At 43.7% G+C, this 20,986-nt stretch overlaps 1 protein-coding gene across 8 annotated transcripts in view; it reads right to left on the reverse strand.

The window, feature by feature from the left end:
* Window positions 1-2,599: 2,599 nt before the first annotated feature.
* Window positions 2,600-20,986, reverse strand: part of RBM47 (RNA binding motif protein 47) — a 77,142-nt gene continuing 58,755 nt past the window's right edge. For 7 of the 8 annotated variants that reach the window (XM_017744595.1, XM_017744592.1, XM_017744591.1 and 4 more), the window contains 4 exons: window positions 10,617-11,776; window positions 8,916-9,122; window positions 6,010-6,212; window positions 2,600-5,440 (listed from right to left, as the gene is read on the reverse strand). In XM_017744595.1, coding sequence (XP_017600084.1) covers window positions 5,186-5,440; window positions 6,010-6,212; window positions 8,916-9,122; window positions 10,617-11,745 — 1,794 coding nt within the window. In that variant the 5' untranslated portion in view covers window positions 11,746-11,776 and the 3' untranslated portion in view covers window positions 2,600-5,185. The remainder of the gene's footprint in view (window positions 5,441-6,009; window positions 6,213-8,915; window positions 9,123-10,616; window positions 11,777-20,986) is intronic. The other variant, XM_017744593.1, reaches the window with a different exon arrangement.

Here is a 20,986-nt window from a genome sequence, read left to right on the forward strand (position 1 = left end):
CATTCAGACCAGAAGTGTTAGGGGTGTAACACGAGCCACAGAGAAGAAGTACTGTGTCTACCTTTTCATATGTATGAAAAATGCATTTTGCATATACTCTGAGCTCTAGTGTTTTTACAAATGAGATGTTGCCATATCAGAGTGGTGCACTTGAGTTTCTTCTAAATCTGTTCACATAATTCTTGTATCACAGTTGTGCTACTGGATGGTGTTTCCCAAAGAAAGCTAAAGCTGTTTTTTAGCATGCTTTTCAGGATGATACCAGCCAGGGAAGGGCCTGTCTGCTCTTCGAGATCATCAAGAAAGACATTCAGAAAGGGAATGGGATCACCTTGGCAGCATTTTGAGTTGTCACAGTGCCCAAGGGCTCAGCAGAGCTCCTGACATTCTCAAGGCAGCAAGGTCATCTTGAAAGCACAATTGCATTTCTCCAGCTTTGTTTATGTTAATATCCTGGGAATGACCTGCATATTTCAACCTTACGATGAGTTAATCATTAATTAAGATCTTACAAAACTGAAGTCAGAAATCAGCAATCTAGAAAAAGAAAGAAATTATCTTGTAAAGTGTATGTTTAGAAAAAGCTGTGTAGGTTAATTTTAATTTGGGATAGCTTAGATAAAAGGAAAAAGGGAAGAGCAGAAACACATTCCATTGTGGCACAGTTCATCTCATTGGACAACGCTGCTTTTTGTGAAGGTCATGCCTCACATTTAAACATCTGTAAAGGGCTGTGGTTTGCTGGTGGTTTCTTTCTCATCCAAGTGAATTATAGAATCATTAAGGTTGGAAAATACTTTTAAAAATCATTGAATCCCACTAACCTAGCACTGCAATATTCACTGGTAAACCATGCCCCCGGCTGCCACACCCATATGCTTTTTTAACACTTCCAGGGAATGGTGGTTCCACCACTTCCTTGGGCAGTCTTTCCTATGCTTCACCACCCTTCCAGCGAGGAAAGTTTTCCTGATATCCAATCTAAATCTCACCTGGCACATCTTCAGGCCATTTCCTCTTGTCCTGTCACTTGTTACTTGGGAGAAGAGACCAACCCTCACCTGGTTACACCCTCTCAGGCAGTTGTAGAGAGTGATCAGGTCTCCTGTGAGCCTTCTTTTCCTCAGGCTAAACAACTCCATCTTCCTCAGGTGCTCCTCATAAGCCTTGTGCTACAGACCCTTCACCAGCTCCGTTGCCCTTCTTTGGACATGCTTCAGCCCCTCAATGTCCTTCCTGGAACTGAGTGGCCCAGAATCAGAAACAGAATTCAAGGTGTGGCCTCACCAGTGCTGGGTACAGGGGGACAGTCACTGCCCTGGTCCTGCTGGCCACACTGTTGCTGACACAGGCCAGGATGCCATCGGCCTTCTTGGCCACCTGGGCACAGCTGGCTCATGTTCAGCAGCTGTTCACCAGCACCCCCAGGTCCTTTTCCTCTGGGCCACATTCCAGCCACTCTGCCCCAGTCTGTAGCACTGCCTGGGGTTGCTGTGACCCAAGTGCAGGGCCTGGCAGTGGGCCTTGTTGAACCCCATAACTTTGGCTTTGGCCCATTGATCCATCCTGTCCAGATCCCTCTGCAGAGCCTTCTGCCCTCCAACAGATCAACCCTCCCACCTGACTTGGTGTCGTCTGTGAACTGACCAAGGGGGTACTCAATGCCCTCTTTCAGGTTGTCAGCAAAGACATTAAACAGGACTGGCCCCAGTACTGAGCCCTGGAGAACACTGCTCGTGACTGGCTGTCAGCTGGACGTAACTCCATGCACCACCACACTCTGGGCTTGGCCATTCAGACAGATTTTACCCAGTGAACAGTATGTTTCTTCATGCCATGGGAAACCAGTTTCTCCACGAGAATGTTGTGGGAGACAGTATCAAAGGCTTTACTAAAATAAAGTTAGACAACATCCACAGCCTTTCCCTCACCAGCTAAGTGGGTCACTCCTGATAGTTCCCTGGTTTCTCCTGCCCCTGCTTCTTATAGATGGATGTCAGATTTGATACCTTCCAGCAACTGGAACCTCTCTGGTTAGCCAGGACTACTCCCTCAGATTGCTCTTCTCCACAAAGTTTGCATTTACAGCAAATTTTCTCCAGGTGTACTTACACCATGGAAACAGCCAGGCAGTCTAGAGCACTGCAAATGAAGTGCACCGTAGCTTTCTGTGTGTTTGAAGCATGAAGCCTGCTGAAATGAAAAGGATGAACCAGTTCCCAGTGCTCCTGTCTGTCAGTGAAGACATACAAGAGAGACACAGGAATTTGTGCACTGGGTGGATGGAAAGCACAGAGAGGTGTTAGCTCCAGCTCCATCTGCATCTAGGCACTGATTCTAAACTGCATGCAAAGAGAGATTTAGGCTGTTCAGAGGATGCTGGAAGAATGAAGAGATGCCCAATATGAGTGCTGGGAAGGTCCTTTGCAGGTGGTGGGACAGAGGAGTTAGTGGGACAGTTCATCTTCCCTCCCCACAGGAGTCTGCAGGGATGCTGGCTACACTGCCCTGCTCCCTTCCTGCTCCAAACACCCTCTTTCCAGCTTGGAGGGGAGCACAGCCTTGGCAGAGTGGGATGTCGCAATGAAGTAACCATCTCTGTTTTTAAAGAATGCTTTATTCACTACATCCTAGAAATGTACCGTAAATGGAGCAGGAACTAAATAAACTCAGAGGCTTCTGACAATACAGAGAAGAGAGATACAATAAAATATCTAAAATATCAGCTCTTTTGAGAATAAGGCACACTAGCTTTGTTTTTTTTATATATACTTTTTTTTCTTAAAGTAGTTTGTTCTTAACCTAAAGATGTTCACATTTCAAGTTATTAGACTTACCTCAGTAGTAGTGTACATGAAATGGTTTAGAAGCAAGTGTCAAGACAGGTATGGGAGGGAGGCTCAGCATGACCTGGCTGCCTGCCTGCCTGGGTCCTGCCTGCATCCCTGGGTACTGCCTGCTACTGCCCTGGCACAGGCAGCACCACTGGTGGCCGGGGGCACTTCAGAGTTTTCCCCCATTGACTCCTTTCTCTTCCTGCCACCTCTGTGAGTAACAGGTCCCTTGTCCTGTTGTCTGGGAGAGGATTAGTGGGAAGGGAGCCATCACCTCTCTCCTCTGTCGGTCAGCCATGGCGCGGGGCTGGAAGTGGGCCAGCAGAGGCCCAGACCACTAGACTGCCTTTTCCTGGCCACAGGGATGTTTGTGCACGGCCCAAGGACCCACGCTGGCATTTAGTGTTGAGCCATGTAAGGCCTTAGGCTGGAGGACTGGAGGAGGCAATGCTGACCTCTGTCTGGGGCTTCCCCCTCGGGATTTGCCCAGATCTCCTCCTCTCTCTCACCCTACACAACGGCAGGACCTTGGGGCTGAGGTCTGGGTGTGCTTTCAGATGTGCAGGTACAGACAATAAAGTTTCCTGGGAAGGGGCGTGGAGGGGCAGAGTCCAGCCTAATGGGTAACCTCATAGTGCTTTTGCTAATGGGTCAACAGGGTCAAGGGGAGCTCAGTTTGTCTGAGCAAGAGCACCTAAAATACAACCACTCAATTTTGAGGGAAGCAAAAAGTGTATTAAAAAAGTCACTTAACTGAGCTGCAGTCTGGAAGTGGTTCAGCTGTCAAAATATGGCCAACGTGAAACCCCTTTGGTATGTACTTATACCACAAAAAGTAAAGGAACATTGTTTATTGACTCCCTGCTTCTCACCTTTTGTCATCAGAGCTGTGTTTGCAGAGCTGATGCACTTCATACAAAGGGCAAGATATTTCTTTACCATTTTACTATCTTTTACATTCACTGCACTACTAAATAAAAGCCTTTAAACAGGCCACAAAACACTGCAATAATATATTTACTTCTTAATAAAACAAACTTTTTTATAACATTGCAATAAAAGGTTTTTGTTTTGTGGCAAACCACATACCATGTAAATTTGCAACATAAAATGACTTTAAAAATGTATATTAAAAGATATTTACAAGCTCTATGTCTTAAAATCATTGGGTCTAATCACTCCCACCCCTGATGTGCATGTACAACTCCAGTTGTGGAGAAGGGGAATTAAGAGTGGAAGGAGGCTGGGAGGGAGGCTAGCCCTGTTTCACTAATTCCAGTATCACTACCACCCCTAGTACCTTTGAAATTTCTCATGGAACATGATGGAGCAATGGGGAAGTAATGCTGCACATCCTCTCAGCGAGAGTGTGGCTACTCTTGCTGACAGCAGCATACATTCTCAGTCACTACAACACATACTTCAAAGAATAAAATGAAGAGCATTGAAAAAAAGCCTTGGCTTTATACTGGATGAAGATCTAAGTCAAGACACCTCGCGTGAAATATCAGCTACTAGTTTCTGCACGTGCTCCAACTACAAGTAGCTTCAATAAATAGAAAATCCATTTGCTAAGAAAAACTTGGAGCCTTTCTTTTGCTAAAAACAAGCCTGCAAATCACACTGTGAAGAGGTATGTGTAAGGAGGCTTTTTTTTCTTTTATCTTTTTTCCAAACAGGCAATATTAGTTACTTGTGATTTCAAATGAGAACGAGCAGATTGTATTAATGCCAGCACAAAAATGCAGAGGTCTTGCACATTTTTCAAATTGCACTTTCCAGTATATTTTTTAAATAAGATACTTGTTGTTTTCTTCTTAAAAAACAAAACAAAACAAAACAAAAAACTAAGGTATGTATTCTTTAAATATTGAATATACTCTTCAAAATATATTGTTAAAACTTTCCCTAGCTGCTCAGGTGTGCTTTTTAATATATAGCTGATATATTATTAAAGGCACTACAAAATAGACATCTCTGGAGTGCAGAAATTACTAAAAAATAACCTTCATAACTCAAATATATTGAAAATATAACTGCTAAAAAAAAAAGACCCTATGCAACCCCACTACAATGCATATAAATGCACATCAGTGGTGGGCTGGATGCACCGAGGTCCTTTGGAAATGTATGAATACAGGCATGTTAAATTTTTAAAAATAGCCTAAAAAAGTTAGTGAAAACTTCAAGCATAGAAAATATTTCAAACATGTTTTTCTATGACATTCTTCACTTTCTGCATTGTTTAACCAAGCCCAAACGTTTACTCTTTCGCAGACAGTTCTTTCTTCATAAATAGTAAAGTGTTCCTTCAGTGTGTGTTTCTGCACCACCCTCCTCTGCCGACAGTTTCAGTACGTCTGGTAGACGTCATGGATGGGCACCTGGATGGTGGCAGCTGGGAATGCTGGGGGGATGTAGCCAGCGTATCCTCCGTAGGCAGCAGCAGCAGCAGCAGCAGCGGCAGCATTCTTCTGTAGCGTGGCTATTGTTGCTGTGGCTGCAGCAGGCGCCGCAAAGGGCACATAACTTGTCCCATAAATCCCGGCGGCAGGGATCCGCTGCACATTGGGAGCCATGGTGTACACCGGCGTGATGGGGCGACCCTGGAAGGAAAGGGTTCAGACCTCAAAAAAAGTACTTACTTTGCCCTGAATGGCAAACCCCCTAGAAGGGAAGGAGGTAATGGGAGGGTAGGCAGTACATGCCCTGTTGACTGAGAGTTATGCTGTCATGGGAGGCTGTTCCTTCCCTCACAGTTTGGGTCCCCCATAGCGGGGAAAGCAGCGGCCCAATGTGCAAATGTCTAAGACAGGTCAGATGAACTTCAGGGCTCTTGGGAGCTGTGACATCCTCAAGAGCATCTCCTGAATGGAAGCAGGACAAGAGTCTAGGGTTTCCCCCCACTGGGTATGCATAGCAGGATGTATGGGAAGCTGGAAGTATGGGAAGCAGAATTTCTGTGCTGAACTCACTGGGGAAAGCAGCGGCCCAAGGTGCAGATGTCTAAGACAGGTCAGATGAACTTCAGGGCTCTTGGGAGCTGTGACATCCTCAAGAGCATCTCCTGAATGGAAGCAGGACAAGAGTCTAGGGTTTCCCCCCACTGGGTATGCATAGCAGGATGTATGGGAAGCTGGAAGTATGGGAAGCAGAATTTCTGTGCTGAACTCACCTGGAAGGGAGGAGGTGTTGAGACAGCTGGTATTACAGCTGCGGCTGCAGCTGCTGCGGCAGCTGCTGCACTAGCTGGGTCCTGCTGCACAGCTATGGGGTTGATGATGTGCTCAACTGTGTGGATTTTGCCATCTTCCATCATCTTGGCTGGTGGTGCGGCCTGAAACATGGAGTACTGGGCACCAATGGCAGGGATGGCCACTAGGAGAGACCAGACACATCAGATACATCAGAAGAGCGTTTCCAGGACCTCATGTCAAAGAGTTCTCCATCCCAGCTGTGCCAACTGTCCAGCAGCAATCCTGTGCTGCTCTTACCAGGTGAGGTAGCCTTGTGTGCAGGCAAGGGACCTGGGGCACCTCTGCCCTCCCCATGTGTGGGAGCACCATGGCTGATGCACAGTGACAGGCCTGGTGCCGGCTGTTTGGTCCAGCATTTTCCCCCATGCTCCTGCCATGAGTGTCCTAGGGCCAGAGTCCTCCTGGCTACTGGGAGCTGCAACCCAGATTTACGCAACCCTTTCTGACCACTGCTGTCCTTCCCACCGCCTGAGAGTGTGGCCTGAGCACAAGGGGTAAGAGCGTGCAATGTCCCAGTGAGGTCCCCGCTCCAGCTGTTGACATCAAGGAATATGGTGCTGCCATAGGAAGAGCTGCTCCAGGACAGAAAGTTGTGGGTTGTACTGCAGAAGTTACAGGCAGCAGCTGGTCCACTTTACATGCCATCCTTTGGCCAACCCTGTGAAATATCAGCTCATTTACCAGCATTTCCCAGGACTGGCTTGGCTAAATATGTTTTATCCCATCTGTCTGCTTCAGGACCAATCTACTTAATGACATTAAAAAAAAAGAAACTTCTCTTTAGGAAATTCTTGCTCATGCCAAAATTGGACAACATGATACAATTAGAGCCATGGTCTTTCAGACAAAGGGAGAACACTCTGGTCAGAATAATAGTGTTCAGGTAGTGAGTTTATACATGGTCCAGAATGGAGCTTCATGGCTTGCTCAGGGAAGAAACATTCTTTGCTGAACATTCCCAATAATCACAATAATTGCATGTGGCCCCCTCCAATGTGCACTTGTAGCCCAGAAAAACCAACTGTATTCTGGACTGTATCAAAAGCAGTGTGGCCAGCAACCTGAGGGAGGTGATTCTGCCCCTCTACTCTGCTCCAGTTCTACTTTTACACCAAGTCCACCAGGTCAGCTCAAACCAGTTTTATCTCTGGTTTAAATATCCTGGATAATTTCTCACCAAGGCAAAGAGCTTATATGCTCCATTATGCAATAACTTCTGGCAGAAAAACAGTAGCAGGTATCCTGGGTATTGGGGTGACCTCTCAGGAGTATTCCAACTATTTGCAAAGAAATGAGCTTTAACGTTGATCTAAAAAGTAGGCAGGATACTTTGTAGTCAGTACATTTCTACTCCTCTGTTCTGGTAATGTGCTTTCGAAGTCATACCCTCTTCATGACAGAGGTAAGTCTTGCGTGTGGTACCTTTTATTAGATCAGCTGATCTGACTGGGGAAAACAGACCAGGTACTTCTGTGCTCAGAGGCTGTGCTGGAACCATATGATAGGGAAAGGTCTGATAAAAAAAATCTGAATCTCAGCATGCTTCAAGTATAGAAACACTTAGACTTGAGCTTCAAGCTTTTGTTTAGCAGTTGAATGAAATACAGATACCACTAATAAGCATGCATTTCCAAGCTCACTTTTCAAGCATCCTTTAGTAATACCTGGAATTCCTGAAGTATCTTTGCAAATACGCATAGTGGTAATATTTTCTGGTGGCGAGTGGGTAGTTTTCTCAGGAAGTCTGATCTTCCTTTGGAAAGAACTCTAATCTTAATAGACTTCCTTTGTCTCTAGACTTCTGACATTGTCTTATGCAGCTGTTATGAAGAACTCTTCACAGCCTTCATTAGATGCAAGCTGTAATTTTCACTGACATGAATGGAACATGTTTTGGGAAGCCACTGTAGCTCTATTATTAAACAATGCTTAGATCCTGCAGTTACAGTTTACTTGGAAAGAGAAACGGAGAGAAGACATGAGGACTTCTGCAAGAGGGCTTGTCCCCATCACCTTCAAGGACCTTCTTCCTCAGGCTACTTTTTCAAATAAAAAATCTTGAGGAATGGCAGAGCTTCAGCTTTCATCTTGTTCACTTGGGAATGGCAAGGGCTGGGTAGTCAGCTGAGGAAGTGGCAGAAGGAGGCAATCCCTTCCCCAGCCCTACTGGCTCATCAGAACCCGGCAGAGATGAGAGCACTCCTGTAGGCACTGCACTGCTGCAAGATGGACCCCGAGGGCCTCCTGCATTGCTCCTTCCCCATGCCACTGATGGAGATGGAGGAGCTTGCCTCAGCAAGGGACTTTCCTGCAATGGGAAAGCCCCAGATCATTTTCTCAGCCTTGTACCACTGGAGAAATACGAACGAAATGGGAGGGCTCCAGCCCGGCTGGAAATCTAAGATAGGAATCTCCCAGGGTGAAATTAGCATTGAAGACATTAAAAGAGAGAAAGATTGCTCTTAGTCACCATATTCTAGTGCACATGGCTAGAAGGAGAGCAAAGTCTGCTTCCTCCTCAGGAAATGCAGAAGGGGACAGGAGTGCGCATTGCTTTGGTCCTTTTTTCCTTTGGCCTGAAGAGTTCCCAGATATTCGTATCCCTCCCCACACACACTGTGTGCCTCTTGTGTGAAGAGAGCCTGGCCAGAGTCAGGAGGCACCCCGCACAAGGGAGCACTGAGCCCCAACCTTGGGGCCGCCCCCATTGCTGCAGTCACAGTCACAGACTGGCCCTGGAGGGCTGCTCACATGCTTGAGACAGGGCTTGGAGTGGGGGCTTGCCCACCACCCCTGCTTTCCTCCCCTCCTTACACATACTAACCTGCACCAGGCTTAATGGCCACTGGATTGACTGCAGGTAACTCCAAGTTGGGAACCAGTTCATATCCTTTCTCTTGCTGTTTTCCTTTGCCTTCATGGTACCTGCTGTAGATCCCACGGCCAGCGGAGTATCCCCCCAGGTAGGAACCCCTGGGACCCGGGGCTCTGTTGCCAGCTGCACCTCGCCCTCTGCCTCGTATGCTGCCTGCTTATGATAACAACACAGAAGATGGTGAATAATGGAGAGTGACAGCCCCTTGGGGAGCACGAGTGACCCCAGGCTGAGATACAGAGGCTTGATCTTAGAAATGTGGCTGCTGAAGTCAGCAGGATTAAGTCTTAGCGACCCCACTTAGGAAAACAGAAGTGCCTAAGAAGCATCCCATAAGCCTATGCTTATTTAGCTTTTGATGTTTGTGAGCATATATTAATTGCTCACTTATATTGAAGCAACTCTTGTGGCAAATGTTATGGGTTCAATGCAGTCAGTAGAGAGAGAGGGGAACCTCAGGGTGATTTCTGTGCATTCGGAACAGCTTCTGCTTTCAGCTGTCCTCCAGAGGAGACCCAACTTGTCAACTGGCTGCAATGGGACCCTGCCAAGATGGCACAGCATCATACCTGGCCTTTACCCAACTTTGTCCCACCACTGCATATATTTTTATTAATGTTGTTTAATTGTTTTCTCTGTTATTTTATTAGTAAGGTGCATATAACCCATTTCCAAAAATACTGCTTTTATTCATCTTAGTGACTCCACATGTGTTACGACAGTACTTTAAACACAGCAGTATTAATGTGCTCTATGATGGTCTAATTGACTATTTAGACTGTTACTCAACTCCATCATAGTTCATTGCAAGTACAAATCTGAAAATTGAGAAGAAGCTGAAATTCTTGAACAACTAGGGTTAAAAATACTTCTTGGTTTATGTGAATGCTTTAAGAATATATTCATGCTAAATTGCTTCTTCTATGGAAATACACATCAAATTTCAGGAAACTGTAATTCCTGTAAGTACAGGATAATTATAATTATAATACCAGTTATAGCTGTTAGGGTCTTTTGATGAATAAGTGATTTTTGGTTAATTTTTAATGACTGTAACTGATAACTAATTAAGGTATACATAATAAAAGAATTATTTTTCACTCACGTGATTCCTTCTGCTCGTAGTTCTCAAATGACTTTACGAAGGACAGCATTACTGTCATTTTAATGCGGAGGGTAAATGACACCTAGAGAGCTCCTAAGGCTTTCCCTAACCTCCCTCCCTTTGTATAACTAGGTCACCATACTCACGCCTCTAGAGCACTCTGTCATAGGATCAAGCTCTTTGAAAGGAGACATCAGAAGATGGAATCCTTAGACTTGCTCAGACTTATTACAACACTCATAAAATCCAGATCCCTCTCTTCCCCATCCCATGCTTGGTCTGTTAGCTCATTCTTTACCATATATTTGATACCTTTCCCATGCTAGCCTGTACATTACTAATTATTTATGGATAAATACACTTTGTGTACTCATAAACTGTAGTCATAAACTAAAGTAAGACCAAACAGAAGTATGACAAAAAGACCTATAAAAGAGTATTACGAAAAAATTGCATGCTACTAGCTGTCCTTTGGCTGAGGCAGGCCTCTTGCATCAGCCTAAGATCAAACCTGCCCATCACATCCCCTAAATGTGCTTACTAACCTTTCACAAAGTAATCTCTGTTGGGGCCGATCAAGGCATTGTATGGATATCCATAGTATGCTAGTGTGTATGGATCACAAGAGTAAACATAGTTGGGTTGCTGAGTTACTTCGGAGGTTGCTGCAGCCCCTCCTTTTGCTGCTTTCTGGTAGCGAGTGTACTGCTCCTTGTCTACCGGCTTGGCCAAAGTAACCTCCAGGCATGAGCCTTCTAGTTCAACACCATTAAGGTTGTTCATGGCATGAATGGCATCTTCCCTGGTTGTAAAGTGCACAAAGGCATAATCACGTATTTTTTTCACTCTCTCTACACAGCCAGGGTTAAACTGACCAAACACCTTTTTAATGGTGTCCTCTGTGGTCTCAATCATTAAATTCCTCACATATAGGATTTTAACAGTCTCCATGACATCTTCATCCACATCTATCTCTGGTTCTGCCCAGTCAACAGCAATTTGATGTCCCCACAGCTGGATCCTTCCTGGCATGAGTTTTCTCCTGGCCATGGCTGCTGCTCGATGGCTCTCATACTCCACAAAGGCAAAGCCTCTGTTCTTCATTTTGTCCGCAGCGCTAGCATACACAATGACATCCAGCACACCTTCTGTCACCTTGGCAATCTCTTCCAGGATCTCCTCTCTCTTCTTCATCTTGGGAATGCCTCCGATGAAGAGCCGGCAGTTATCCACACTGCAGCACACACCCAGCAGCCTGCCGGGGCGGATTTCATAGTTGTTCAGCTCCCTGACAGCACGCTTCGCCTCATGCTTCTGTGTGTACATCACGAAGGCGTAGCCCCGGTTCTTCCCATCAAAGTCCATCATCAGGCGCATTTCGTAGATGCGGCCGACAGACTCGAACACAGGAACGAGCTCATCTTCATAGACATCACGGGGGATTTTGCCCACAAAGACTTCGCAGCCACGAGGAGGGTGTAGGCCCTCCCAGCCGGGAGGAGGGCCTCCATACTTGCGTTGCCCGTTCTCCTGGATCATACTATATCCAGTGCGGGCCATGAGGGCCAGCAGAGCTGCCTCGTTGGGCGCACCAGCAACGCCTTCAGGGACTTTTGTGGTGGCCACATTAGTGGAATCATTGCTCATCCTTGCAGTGGAATCCTCAGCGGTCATGGCGTCAAACTCATTCACAGCGTGATAAAACCTGGGCAAATGAAGAGGGAGGACACTCGTTAAAAACTATTAGCTACCATCAGAATTTCACCTCTCTCTTTCATTTTCCTGGAGTTGTTCTGCAAGTTTGTTTTTCAAACTGGGACTAAGGCTGCAGAAGAACAGAGGAACAAGCCACACCAGCCTGAAGAGTGATACTGCAGGGACAGTGCATTCTGGACATAGGCACAGCTCCTCTTTGAGGGAATGGTTGAGGATCACCTGCCCACACATCCAAGGCATCAAGAGCTGCTGTCACAGGACACCAAAGTCACATGAATGGATGCCACCAAGTACCTCAAAATCTCAAGACCTTTGAGAGCCTTGTCTCCTCTTTGAAATGGTAGGAAGGAGATCACACAGAATTGGGAGAGAGAGGGAAGCCAGTGGTACCCACCTACAGAGCCTTCCCCTCCCTCTCAGCCACTCGTCTGTTAATCCATTTACTCCTGAACAGCACAAGCACCAGGTGCCATATTCAATGGTGAAAGGTGGCAAATGCATGAGAAGCACCAGACACTGTTTCCATTTGATAACAGCCTTTTGCTCCTCTAGACCTCCACAGTAACTGTCAAGTAGGAAATAATAAATACACTTTAGCATCGGGGGTGGGGGGCAATTCTTGTTCTCTTGTGCAAAGAGTGATCTGATAAGCTTCTGAGCTGCCTGCTGCTCGTGTTACAGTGTCTAACATGCTTGTCTCTTCCATTATTACAGCAGGATTTGACAAAAGCTGAAGAGAATCACTCCTTTATGAGAGGCAACTCGCTTTAGACCAAGCAGACAGCACAGCACTGCAAAGCCAGCAAGAGGAAGGCAAATCTCAGAAACCTCATTCTGCATTTGAACACAGGCAGAGAGCAGGAAATGCAGACATACAGGAAATGACGACGCTAATAACCAAAACTGCAAGACGGTGGGCTTTCTTTCTGAGCACAATTAAATAAGACACCTTGGGACTCTGAGACTAGTTAGCTCACTGAATATTAAAGCTGCAAAGGTCCAGCAGACAATTTAATACAAGTGATTGTATATGACACGGACCATTATATTTTATTGTTACTTGCACACTAGGTCCTATAGCATTTATCTGAGTAAATTGTGTCTTGGCTTCAAGGAAATCAGAGAGCTGCAGACCCCACCACTTCCCTGTATAGCTTGTTTGCTAACCACTCCATCATACAAGCAAGTGTGCAGTATTTTTTATGAGAATTTGTCTGGCTTTTGCTTCCAGATAGGATTACTTGTTAAGCCTTTCTCTGATAGACTGAAGAGTCTTTCAAGACCTCTGCTTATGCCTTGTAATGATATTTAAGTCATTTAATCAAGACACTACTCTGTCTTTTGAATAAAACTTGCAGGCTGAGCTCACAATTAGTCATTTTTTCACCTAAAATTCTTGTATGTTGGTCTTTGTCCAGTTCTCCAGATCTTCAGCCTTTTTCACCTTTGCTATATACAGGGATGAAGGTCATCCCTCCTTCTTCTCCCCATGTCTCTGTATTGCCAAAGCCTGTTTCTTCACACCTTCTCACTAGCAAATCACATGGAGTTGGGTGGTTTTTTTTCAATTCTAACCTCAAATCCTTTATAGAAGCACCACTTGCTGTGGTTATGTCCCATGTAGCAGGCATGACTTACTATTTTACTCCTTAATGATACAACCTTGCATTCAGCCCTATTCCAACTGCCTTTGAGTAGATCCCACCTATTGAATGTTACACAATTGGCTCCTCCTTATTGCGTTTTACAACTCCATCAGTCTTTCCTTCACTGATTTATTTGTCATGATTTGCATCCATCACCAGTCTGTTGCTGGAACTGTCAAAATACACTGACCCTTGTAGGACACTCTGCAAACCACCATAAGAAATGCTCCCAATATCTGAGTTTGACACGGTTATTTAAAACCAAAAAAAAAAAAAAAAAGAACGAAGCTTCAGACAGATTTATTTATTCTATGTAGTTGTCTTATTCAGTGAGACACAGGTTTCTCTCTGTCCCACGAGGACTCAGACATACACCCTTCATTTGAATGATTTGGCCATTGCATTGGTTACCATGTAGGAAGATCTTTCACTAGTACAGCAAGCCCAAGCCCATAAAAATATAAGGACAAATTTTGCACCAAAGTCTGATTTGTATGGTTCACAAAATCCATTTAAATCCTAGTAAACTCAGCACCTCAGATTTTTTTCAGTTAAGGTCCTGAGCTGCCCAGAATTGTGCTGGTCTATACCCAGAGATGCCTCTGCACCAGCCAGGGCAAACACCACTGTGCTTGGTTCATCTCCTAAATGCATTTGGGATTGGGAAACCAGACCTCTGAGCTTTGTGGTGGGACCTGATCCTGCATGTGTTTTTGGGCCATGAGTGTTGCATGCTGATGCTTCTGAGCCATTTTAATTTAAAAATATGGAGAGCAGAGGAGAAGATAAAGAAAGTGGAGGGCAGTAATAGTGATGCTGATGCTCAGGCAATACTTCAGTAAAATAATTCCTTTGAAGCCAGGTCTGTCATGGATAGCTTCTTGTTTTAAAATGCTGTTGATACACGTTTCTCTCAGATTCAAATGCTACCCTTTAACAGTCAGACATTTTAATTTTATTCCTGGGAATTATTTGAAATAATTAAGAAAATTAAGGCAGAGTAAAACAGCTTCATTTTTTGCTTCACAATTTGCTCCTAAAAGTGTAACTTCACCTTTCTTGGAATAAAAGCAAAGCTTGTTATACAAACACTTCGGTGGGAAATAATCATTACCTTTACATGGGCCACGTGTTGGCAAGTGAAGTACTTATCACCCCAAGTTAGGCTAAATTTAAAAATTAGCAATTCCATTCTAACCACCAGTTTTAGGTCAACTTACAAAATAAGTCTCTATATCTCTGTTATCTGCAGGGCTCTGTGTCTGGGGCTACAGTCTGGAAAGCTACAGATGATCACTGGGATTGTGGAGTAAGGGGAGACGAAACAGAATCTCCCCTGACCCCCAGAAACCAATTGATAATTCAGCGACCATGCAAGAGATTGCAAATTCTCCAGCACTTTGCGTTGCATCAGCAGGATGAGTTCTTGTATCGAAAGTTATCCATGAAGCTGCTTCTAAGCGCTGCTGGCCATCTTTGCTGCAGGCACTCCATACATCATTTGTGATAATGCATAATTAAAAATTCCTTGTGAACCTAAAATGCATTTATCCCTATGTAATTTATTGGGAATCAAGATTCATGATCAAATGTGGTTTGGGTTTTTTTCCCTGTGCAACTACCCAGAGCTGGGTTTCATAAGTAGGTACTACCTAAGAAAGTTATAGAGCGCATGTAGTCCTAATTGTTGTAACTAAATACACGCTTAACAACTTAGTCATTGCCACGTTATACAATCAACATTTTACATAGTTCAGATATCATTTCCCTTGATGAGAAAATGCACAAGCTGTCTAGTCTGAGAACTCTTCTCTCCTGCTGTTACTGCCTTTCAAAATGGGCTACCAACAAAACCTAATCCTTTTCAGACTGAAATGCAATCCCTCTCAAGAAAACAGTTTTCGAAAATACCAGTTTCCAAAGTGTTCAAACCTACTTGTGCATTTTTTAAGTCAACAGTAAACTGTTCATGAAAACTTACTACCATGTGTTGTGGGTGAACACAAGGCATGGGCTAGTACTACGAGTCTAGTGGCCTTAATAAAGCCAAGCTGATTTCCAACCATCCAATACGTGAGATTAATGCTAGAAAAGGCAAAAATTTAACCTCCATTAAAATGCAGTGTCTTGTGAAATATAAGTGCTTGGTTTCTAGACTCTGAGGAGGAAGGTACACCTGATCTTGATAACATGGATTCATAAAAGAGAGAGAAAAAAATATTTCTAACAAGAAAGGTTGTGTTTTGGAGACAACTAAGTTTTAAACTACTCATTACCAGGACTGAAGCAAGTCTTTGGCTTCTTCTCAGAAAAAGGTAAATCCTGCTTGAGTGTTCAACACCATGTTAGATGAATGGTAACATCTGCCAGCCTACAGGAGCAACGCTTATGAGCCCCTCAGTTCAGCATCTCTGCTCCAAGGACTCTTCCTTGCACAGGTGAACTCTCAGACACATACATTTTGCTGAAACCATTCAAATTTCATTTCACTTTGCTTACAAAACTCCTCTGCTGCCAATAGGAAGGGTGTAAATGGTTCTTGCCATAAACATGAATTACCTGCTTTTTAAAGGTACTTTTTTTGCACATCCCAGAATATTAAATGGCAAACTTATTGTGCTGGCAGTGACTGACCTAAAGCATACTGTGAGCAGGCTGATTAATTGAGGCAGGTATTTTATTAAGTAGAAATACCACACCTTGATTAACAACAATACAGGGCCAGATGGTGATGTCCCTTGTCCCAGGGCAAAGGCAGCTTGGGGCCCCAGCAAGAAAGCAATGCCTAAAGTCCACATATCAACTTATCCCTGGGTTAGTCCAGCACTGGGCGGTGCCCTGTGAAGTAAGGCAGACACGTGCTCCTCTGTTGATCCTAGTGTGGTCAAATAGGCTTTTACAAACACAGGGACACAGCCAGTGTCCTTGTGGCAGTAACTGAGTGTCCACTTCACTCACATGCTCCCATAAAATGAGGTTGTTTATGTTTAGACTTAATTCATCCCTCCAGTTTTGTGTTACATAGATTTAGTGGCATCACGTGTCCTTCTGTGGGTGACAAAACTGCCAGCAGTCACAAAGCCCGGGGACAGGTGCCAGCACCATCACAAATAACAGGAGAGACCAGGGAGATCTGCTGTCTCTGTGATAACCGTCCAGGGGAGGGATGGGGACACCTGTGCCCCACCTGCAGACCCTGTACCATATACACTCCCACTGAGCTGACAGGGCGTGTCCTCATGGACACTGCACAGCTACCGCTTCCTTCAAGAAACTGTCACAGTTTTGCATTTTAAACCACAGAGAGAAAGACGGTTGCTGAAATTTCAAATACACCCTGTTGGGAGAAGGAAATAGCAGCTACTGGTTTAAATGTGACCTTCCTAGTATTTTAGTTGAAATAATAAGGGAAAATGTTGATGCTGCTGATGATGATAGGCAGCAGCTCTAAAAGCATGGCTGTCATTAAAGTTCTTTATTTTCAAATCCTGACTCTATTCTCATGATAATTTTATATTCATAAAATGCATACAAAACCAACAGCTTACTAAGAACTACTGTGTAATTTTATCACAAACATCAGACACCCCAGAAACGCTCCTGCCGAAAACCCAGTTTGCCTGTTTAGAGATCTATTGGCTGAACAGAAAAATTCAGTGGCCTCATCAATTCTAAATAAGGTAGTGACTTGTGCATTGCTTCAAGTGTCATGTGCAAGTTACCTTCCTGTTTAAAGATAATTACAGTATCATTATACATCTCTTTGCTCTTTCTTGCCAAGACTGTCACTCTTTTCCTCCTCAATATTTTCATAAATGAGCTGAACAAAGAAGGTGTCTCTGAGACTGTTGTCGAAGCTGAGCCATGGCATGCCCAACTGCAGGATTCAGGGCCAGTGTGGTTTTCAAAAGGAATTGGACCACACTTTGTTTCCTACATTCTGCCATTAATGAAATGCAGGTGTCCAACATGGAAACTTGTAGCGGGTCAGTGCGAGAGAGTGCAGCATTTCAGCACAGCTTTTTGGCCGAGGCTCTTTTCTGAAGGTTTTTCAGGCAGGAAAGGGAAGGTTACATGGGATGGATGATGCCTTAACCCTTTTACAAAAAAGCAATACCTGAGGCCAAGAGGCCATGACAGTGTCTGCAGTGTGTCAGACACACTTCTTTACCTGCAGCTAAACTGGGTGAAGAAGTTGCCCCAGGCTAGGTGAAACATTTTGAAAAGGTGAATTTTCTTAATCTGGATCATTTTGGCAAAACTGTGGAAAAAGTGGTGAACTGCATCAGCAGGCCTGAAGGGGCAGGAACACTGGCTGCCAAGAGACTTGATGAGTAGCTTGTGATGAGCAGCTTGGAAGAAACTAACCTCAGAGATCATTGACAATGACATGTCTGTCTGCTGTGCAATTTATCCTGCTGCCAGCACCGCTAACGGACTGCTTATTCTCATCATCATCTGCATGCCTGAATTGGGTCATCAAACTTGTCCCTCTCCAGCCAGGGTCAGGAACTTTTTGGCTCAGGTGCTGCACGGAACACAATGAGATGTGCATGGAGTGCACTTGCTGCACTGCGTATTTCCCATGTATGTTCAGACAAGAACATGTACAAGCAGAGGCTCTCTGCCCACTAGAAGTACTGTACTTAAATATAGAGAGCAACAGTGCCTGAAGAGGTAGGATAAAACCAGCCTACTAAATCCTGAGGCTAGCTGTTGAAATTAGGACAAAAGGAAACCGCCTCAAGTTGCACCAGGGAAGGAAAGATTTCTTCATTGAAAGGGCTGTCAAGCATTGGAACAGGCTGCTCAGGGATGTGGCTGAGTCACCATCTCTGGAGGTATTGAAAAGACACGTAGATGTGGCGCTTAGGGACATGGTTTAGTGGTGGACTTGGCAGTGTTCGGCTAATGGTTGGACTCAAGGATCTTAGAGGTCTTTTCCAACCTAAAGATTCTATGATTTTATGAAATTCATCCTTCTGCTATGGTGACACTTGACGTCCTAATCTACAGCCTACCATCAGAGTTATGACCATTGATTTCATTGCAAGAGTTTGTATTTCATGCTTAAACCTCAGTTTTATTCTGGTCAGTTAGTTATGTTCCCTTTTTATGGGGCAAGGTAATGTTCTGGGCCTGAAAAGCAGTTTTCAGCGTGGATTTACTGCAGAGAGAGTCTGTGCGTGGTTTCCAGTTGCTTAAATTTGTCCTAAGTGGCTAAACATGTTAAAAATGTTTGGTTCCACTCAAAACTCACCAAAATCTGTTGACTCTGACTTTTGATTGTATTAGGTTCAAAGAAAGAAACAGAAAATAAAGTGTGATATTTCTAACGGTACTCACATCTAGCACTACTCCCCTGACATTGGTTACAAGACTCTAATGGCTGCAATAGGGATATATTTAAGACAGTGATGAGCACTACAGAAAATCCTGCTTCAGAGGTCTTGCAGGGACATGTAATGTTATCCACGCACCAACCAAAAGCAATGTATTTGGCTTAAAAAATTGTAACAAAATTACTAGAAATCTGTTCTTTTTCTTCTTACTCCTTTTTAGGAGGAAAACACCTGAAATTATTCTGTAAATTAACATCCTGGAATTTCCCAGGTTAAAACTCGAATGCTAATCAGATAATTCAACAAGGAATTTGTACAGTCAACAATTGGCTACAGCTTCAAACTAGGATTTGAAAGTTAAACTTATTTTCATCATTGTCATTAGAAAAATAATAATCATGGATCTAATTCTCTTAACCGTATTACGTCAGTTCCCTTAGCCAATTAATCTTACCTCACAGATATTTTATGTACGATTTAAAAAATTGAGCTAAAATTATGATTCCCATACAAAATAAAGTCACCTTGTATTGTGCAAATGTCCTGCCTATTCTGTTATATTCTGTTATCAACCCTCTCTGCATCTTTCTATGGTATATTTAATCTTGTGTGTGATCCACTTGCATTATCAGTAAGCATTATCAATGCCTAGCAGTGAACATTCCCAGAGAAAGACCCCTCAATGACCTGACCTTCTGCTTAAAAACTGCAAAAACTATATTCAGTGAAATGTGGGTAATGATATTTCAAATAATAAAGTAAGAAAACTTTCCTGAGTGTAGCTTTGTTTCCTACCATGGCTTTTTGATGATCACAAGCCAAAATGTGTTCATGAATATACGGTTTTACTATGGCAAGAATGAACCCATGCTGATGAAAAAGTTATTGATGTATCACAGCACCACCAACACCTAGAGCATCCTATTAACATGACCCTGCTTCTGCAATGTGAATTCTGTTAATGCAATGTGTATTTCCTGAGTCTTTTTATGTTACTGCAGAGCCAAGCCAGTCACCTCAACTTAAACCACTTCTGAAGGAAGTTTGGGTAAGCAAAACCCGGTCTCCTCCCTTGTTTTCTCCAAGTCATTCAGAACTTTGTCCAACAAGTTGTGTAATCCCTGTGTTATCCTGTTTGCCCCAGCTCCATCTCTTTTACCCACTCCAAGCTAATTCAAAACTCTATTTTGATAGGACTTGTTACTGGCAGATGCTGAAGTTATTACCCTGCAATATATTGAAGCCACATGTTGAAGAAAGCTGAGAAGCTGAGAGATGGTTTGTGTAATCACTCTTATCAGTTGTCTAAATCAGGAAACAGCACAACCATTCCCTTCTCCCCAAATTCCCATATTTCAATCTTTCAATAAAGTCTATCATTACCATGATCAGACAGGAAAACATGTGATATATGAATTTCAGTGTAGTCCTTCCTATTCTGGATTAGCTGTACTTGATGGGAAACTTTTTGCAGTGTTTCTTTACCACAAATTCAATTAAACACTGTTCTCAGAGATGCTGATACAGGTAAGTGTGTCCTCCTCATTAACTGTCTGCTTTAGAAAACATTCTGCTTGGAAAGGGAGAAGAGTTTATTCAGAACGGACTAGAAGCTCATAAGCTTTTGCCATAAGAAAGACAGGAAAAGCAATGTTCTGCAACTGAAAAACAAAACCACAACTAGACTCATCTGTTAATCATTACACAGGAAAGACAACACATTCAATTATTTCACTTCTTGTCCTTCTGAAGAAAAATCTTATATATGAACACGGTGACTTAATTCAATCACTGAAAACGTCTGTCAAAGGCTTTGCTGAACTCTGTGGAGCAGGGATATGCGTGCACACACTTCTTTGTTTTTGTAACACAGGGCACTTTATCTATCTGTCTGTCTACATAAACATTATGGTAATATGTTTCATTCTGCAGTGCAACCAAGAATATCTTAAAAAGTTCATAACCTACAGTTGTCTTTTCAGCTTTTCTGATCAAAGTTTTTCCTCTCACTCTCCCGGAGTGAAACATAGCACATCCTGCCTGCTCATATAAAGTCTACTCGCTTAGTCTAATTTATTACAATAAAAATAGCTTCAGACTTTTCAGTTTACCCTAATCCCATGCACTACTCTTATTGCAACATCCTTAGCTTTGTGTATACCACATGAACACTGCAACAACAGGGGGCCCAACCTGCAACCTTGCTTTCAG

The sequence above is a fragment of the Corvus brachyrhynchos genome, unplaced genomic scaffold (assembly GCF_000691975.1).
Source record: "Corvus brachyrhynchos isolate BGI_N302 unplaced genomic scaffold, ASM69197v1 scaffold17, whole genome shotgun sequence".
In the NCBI taxonomy this organism is placed as follows: Eukaryota; Metazoa; Chordata; class Aves; order Passeriformes; family Corvidae; genus Corvus; species Corvus brachyrhynchos.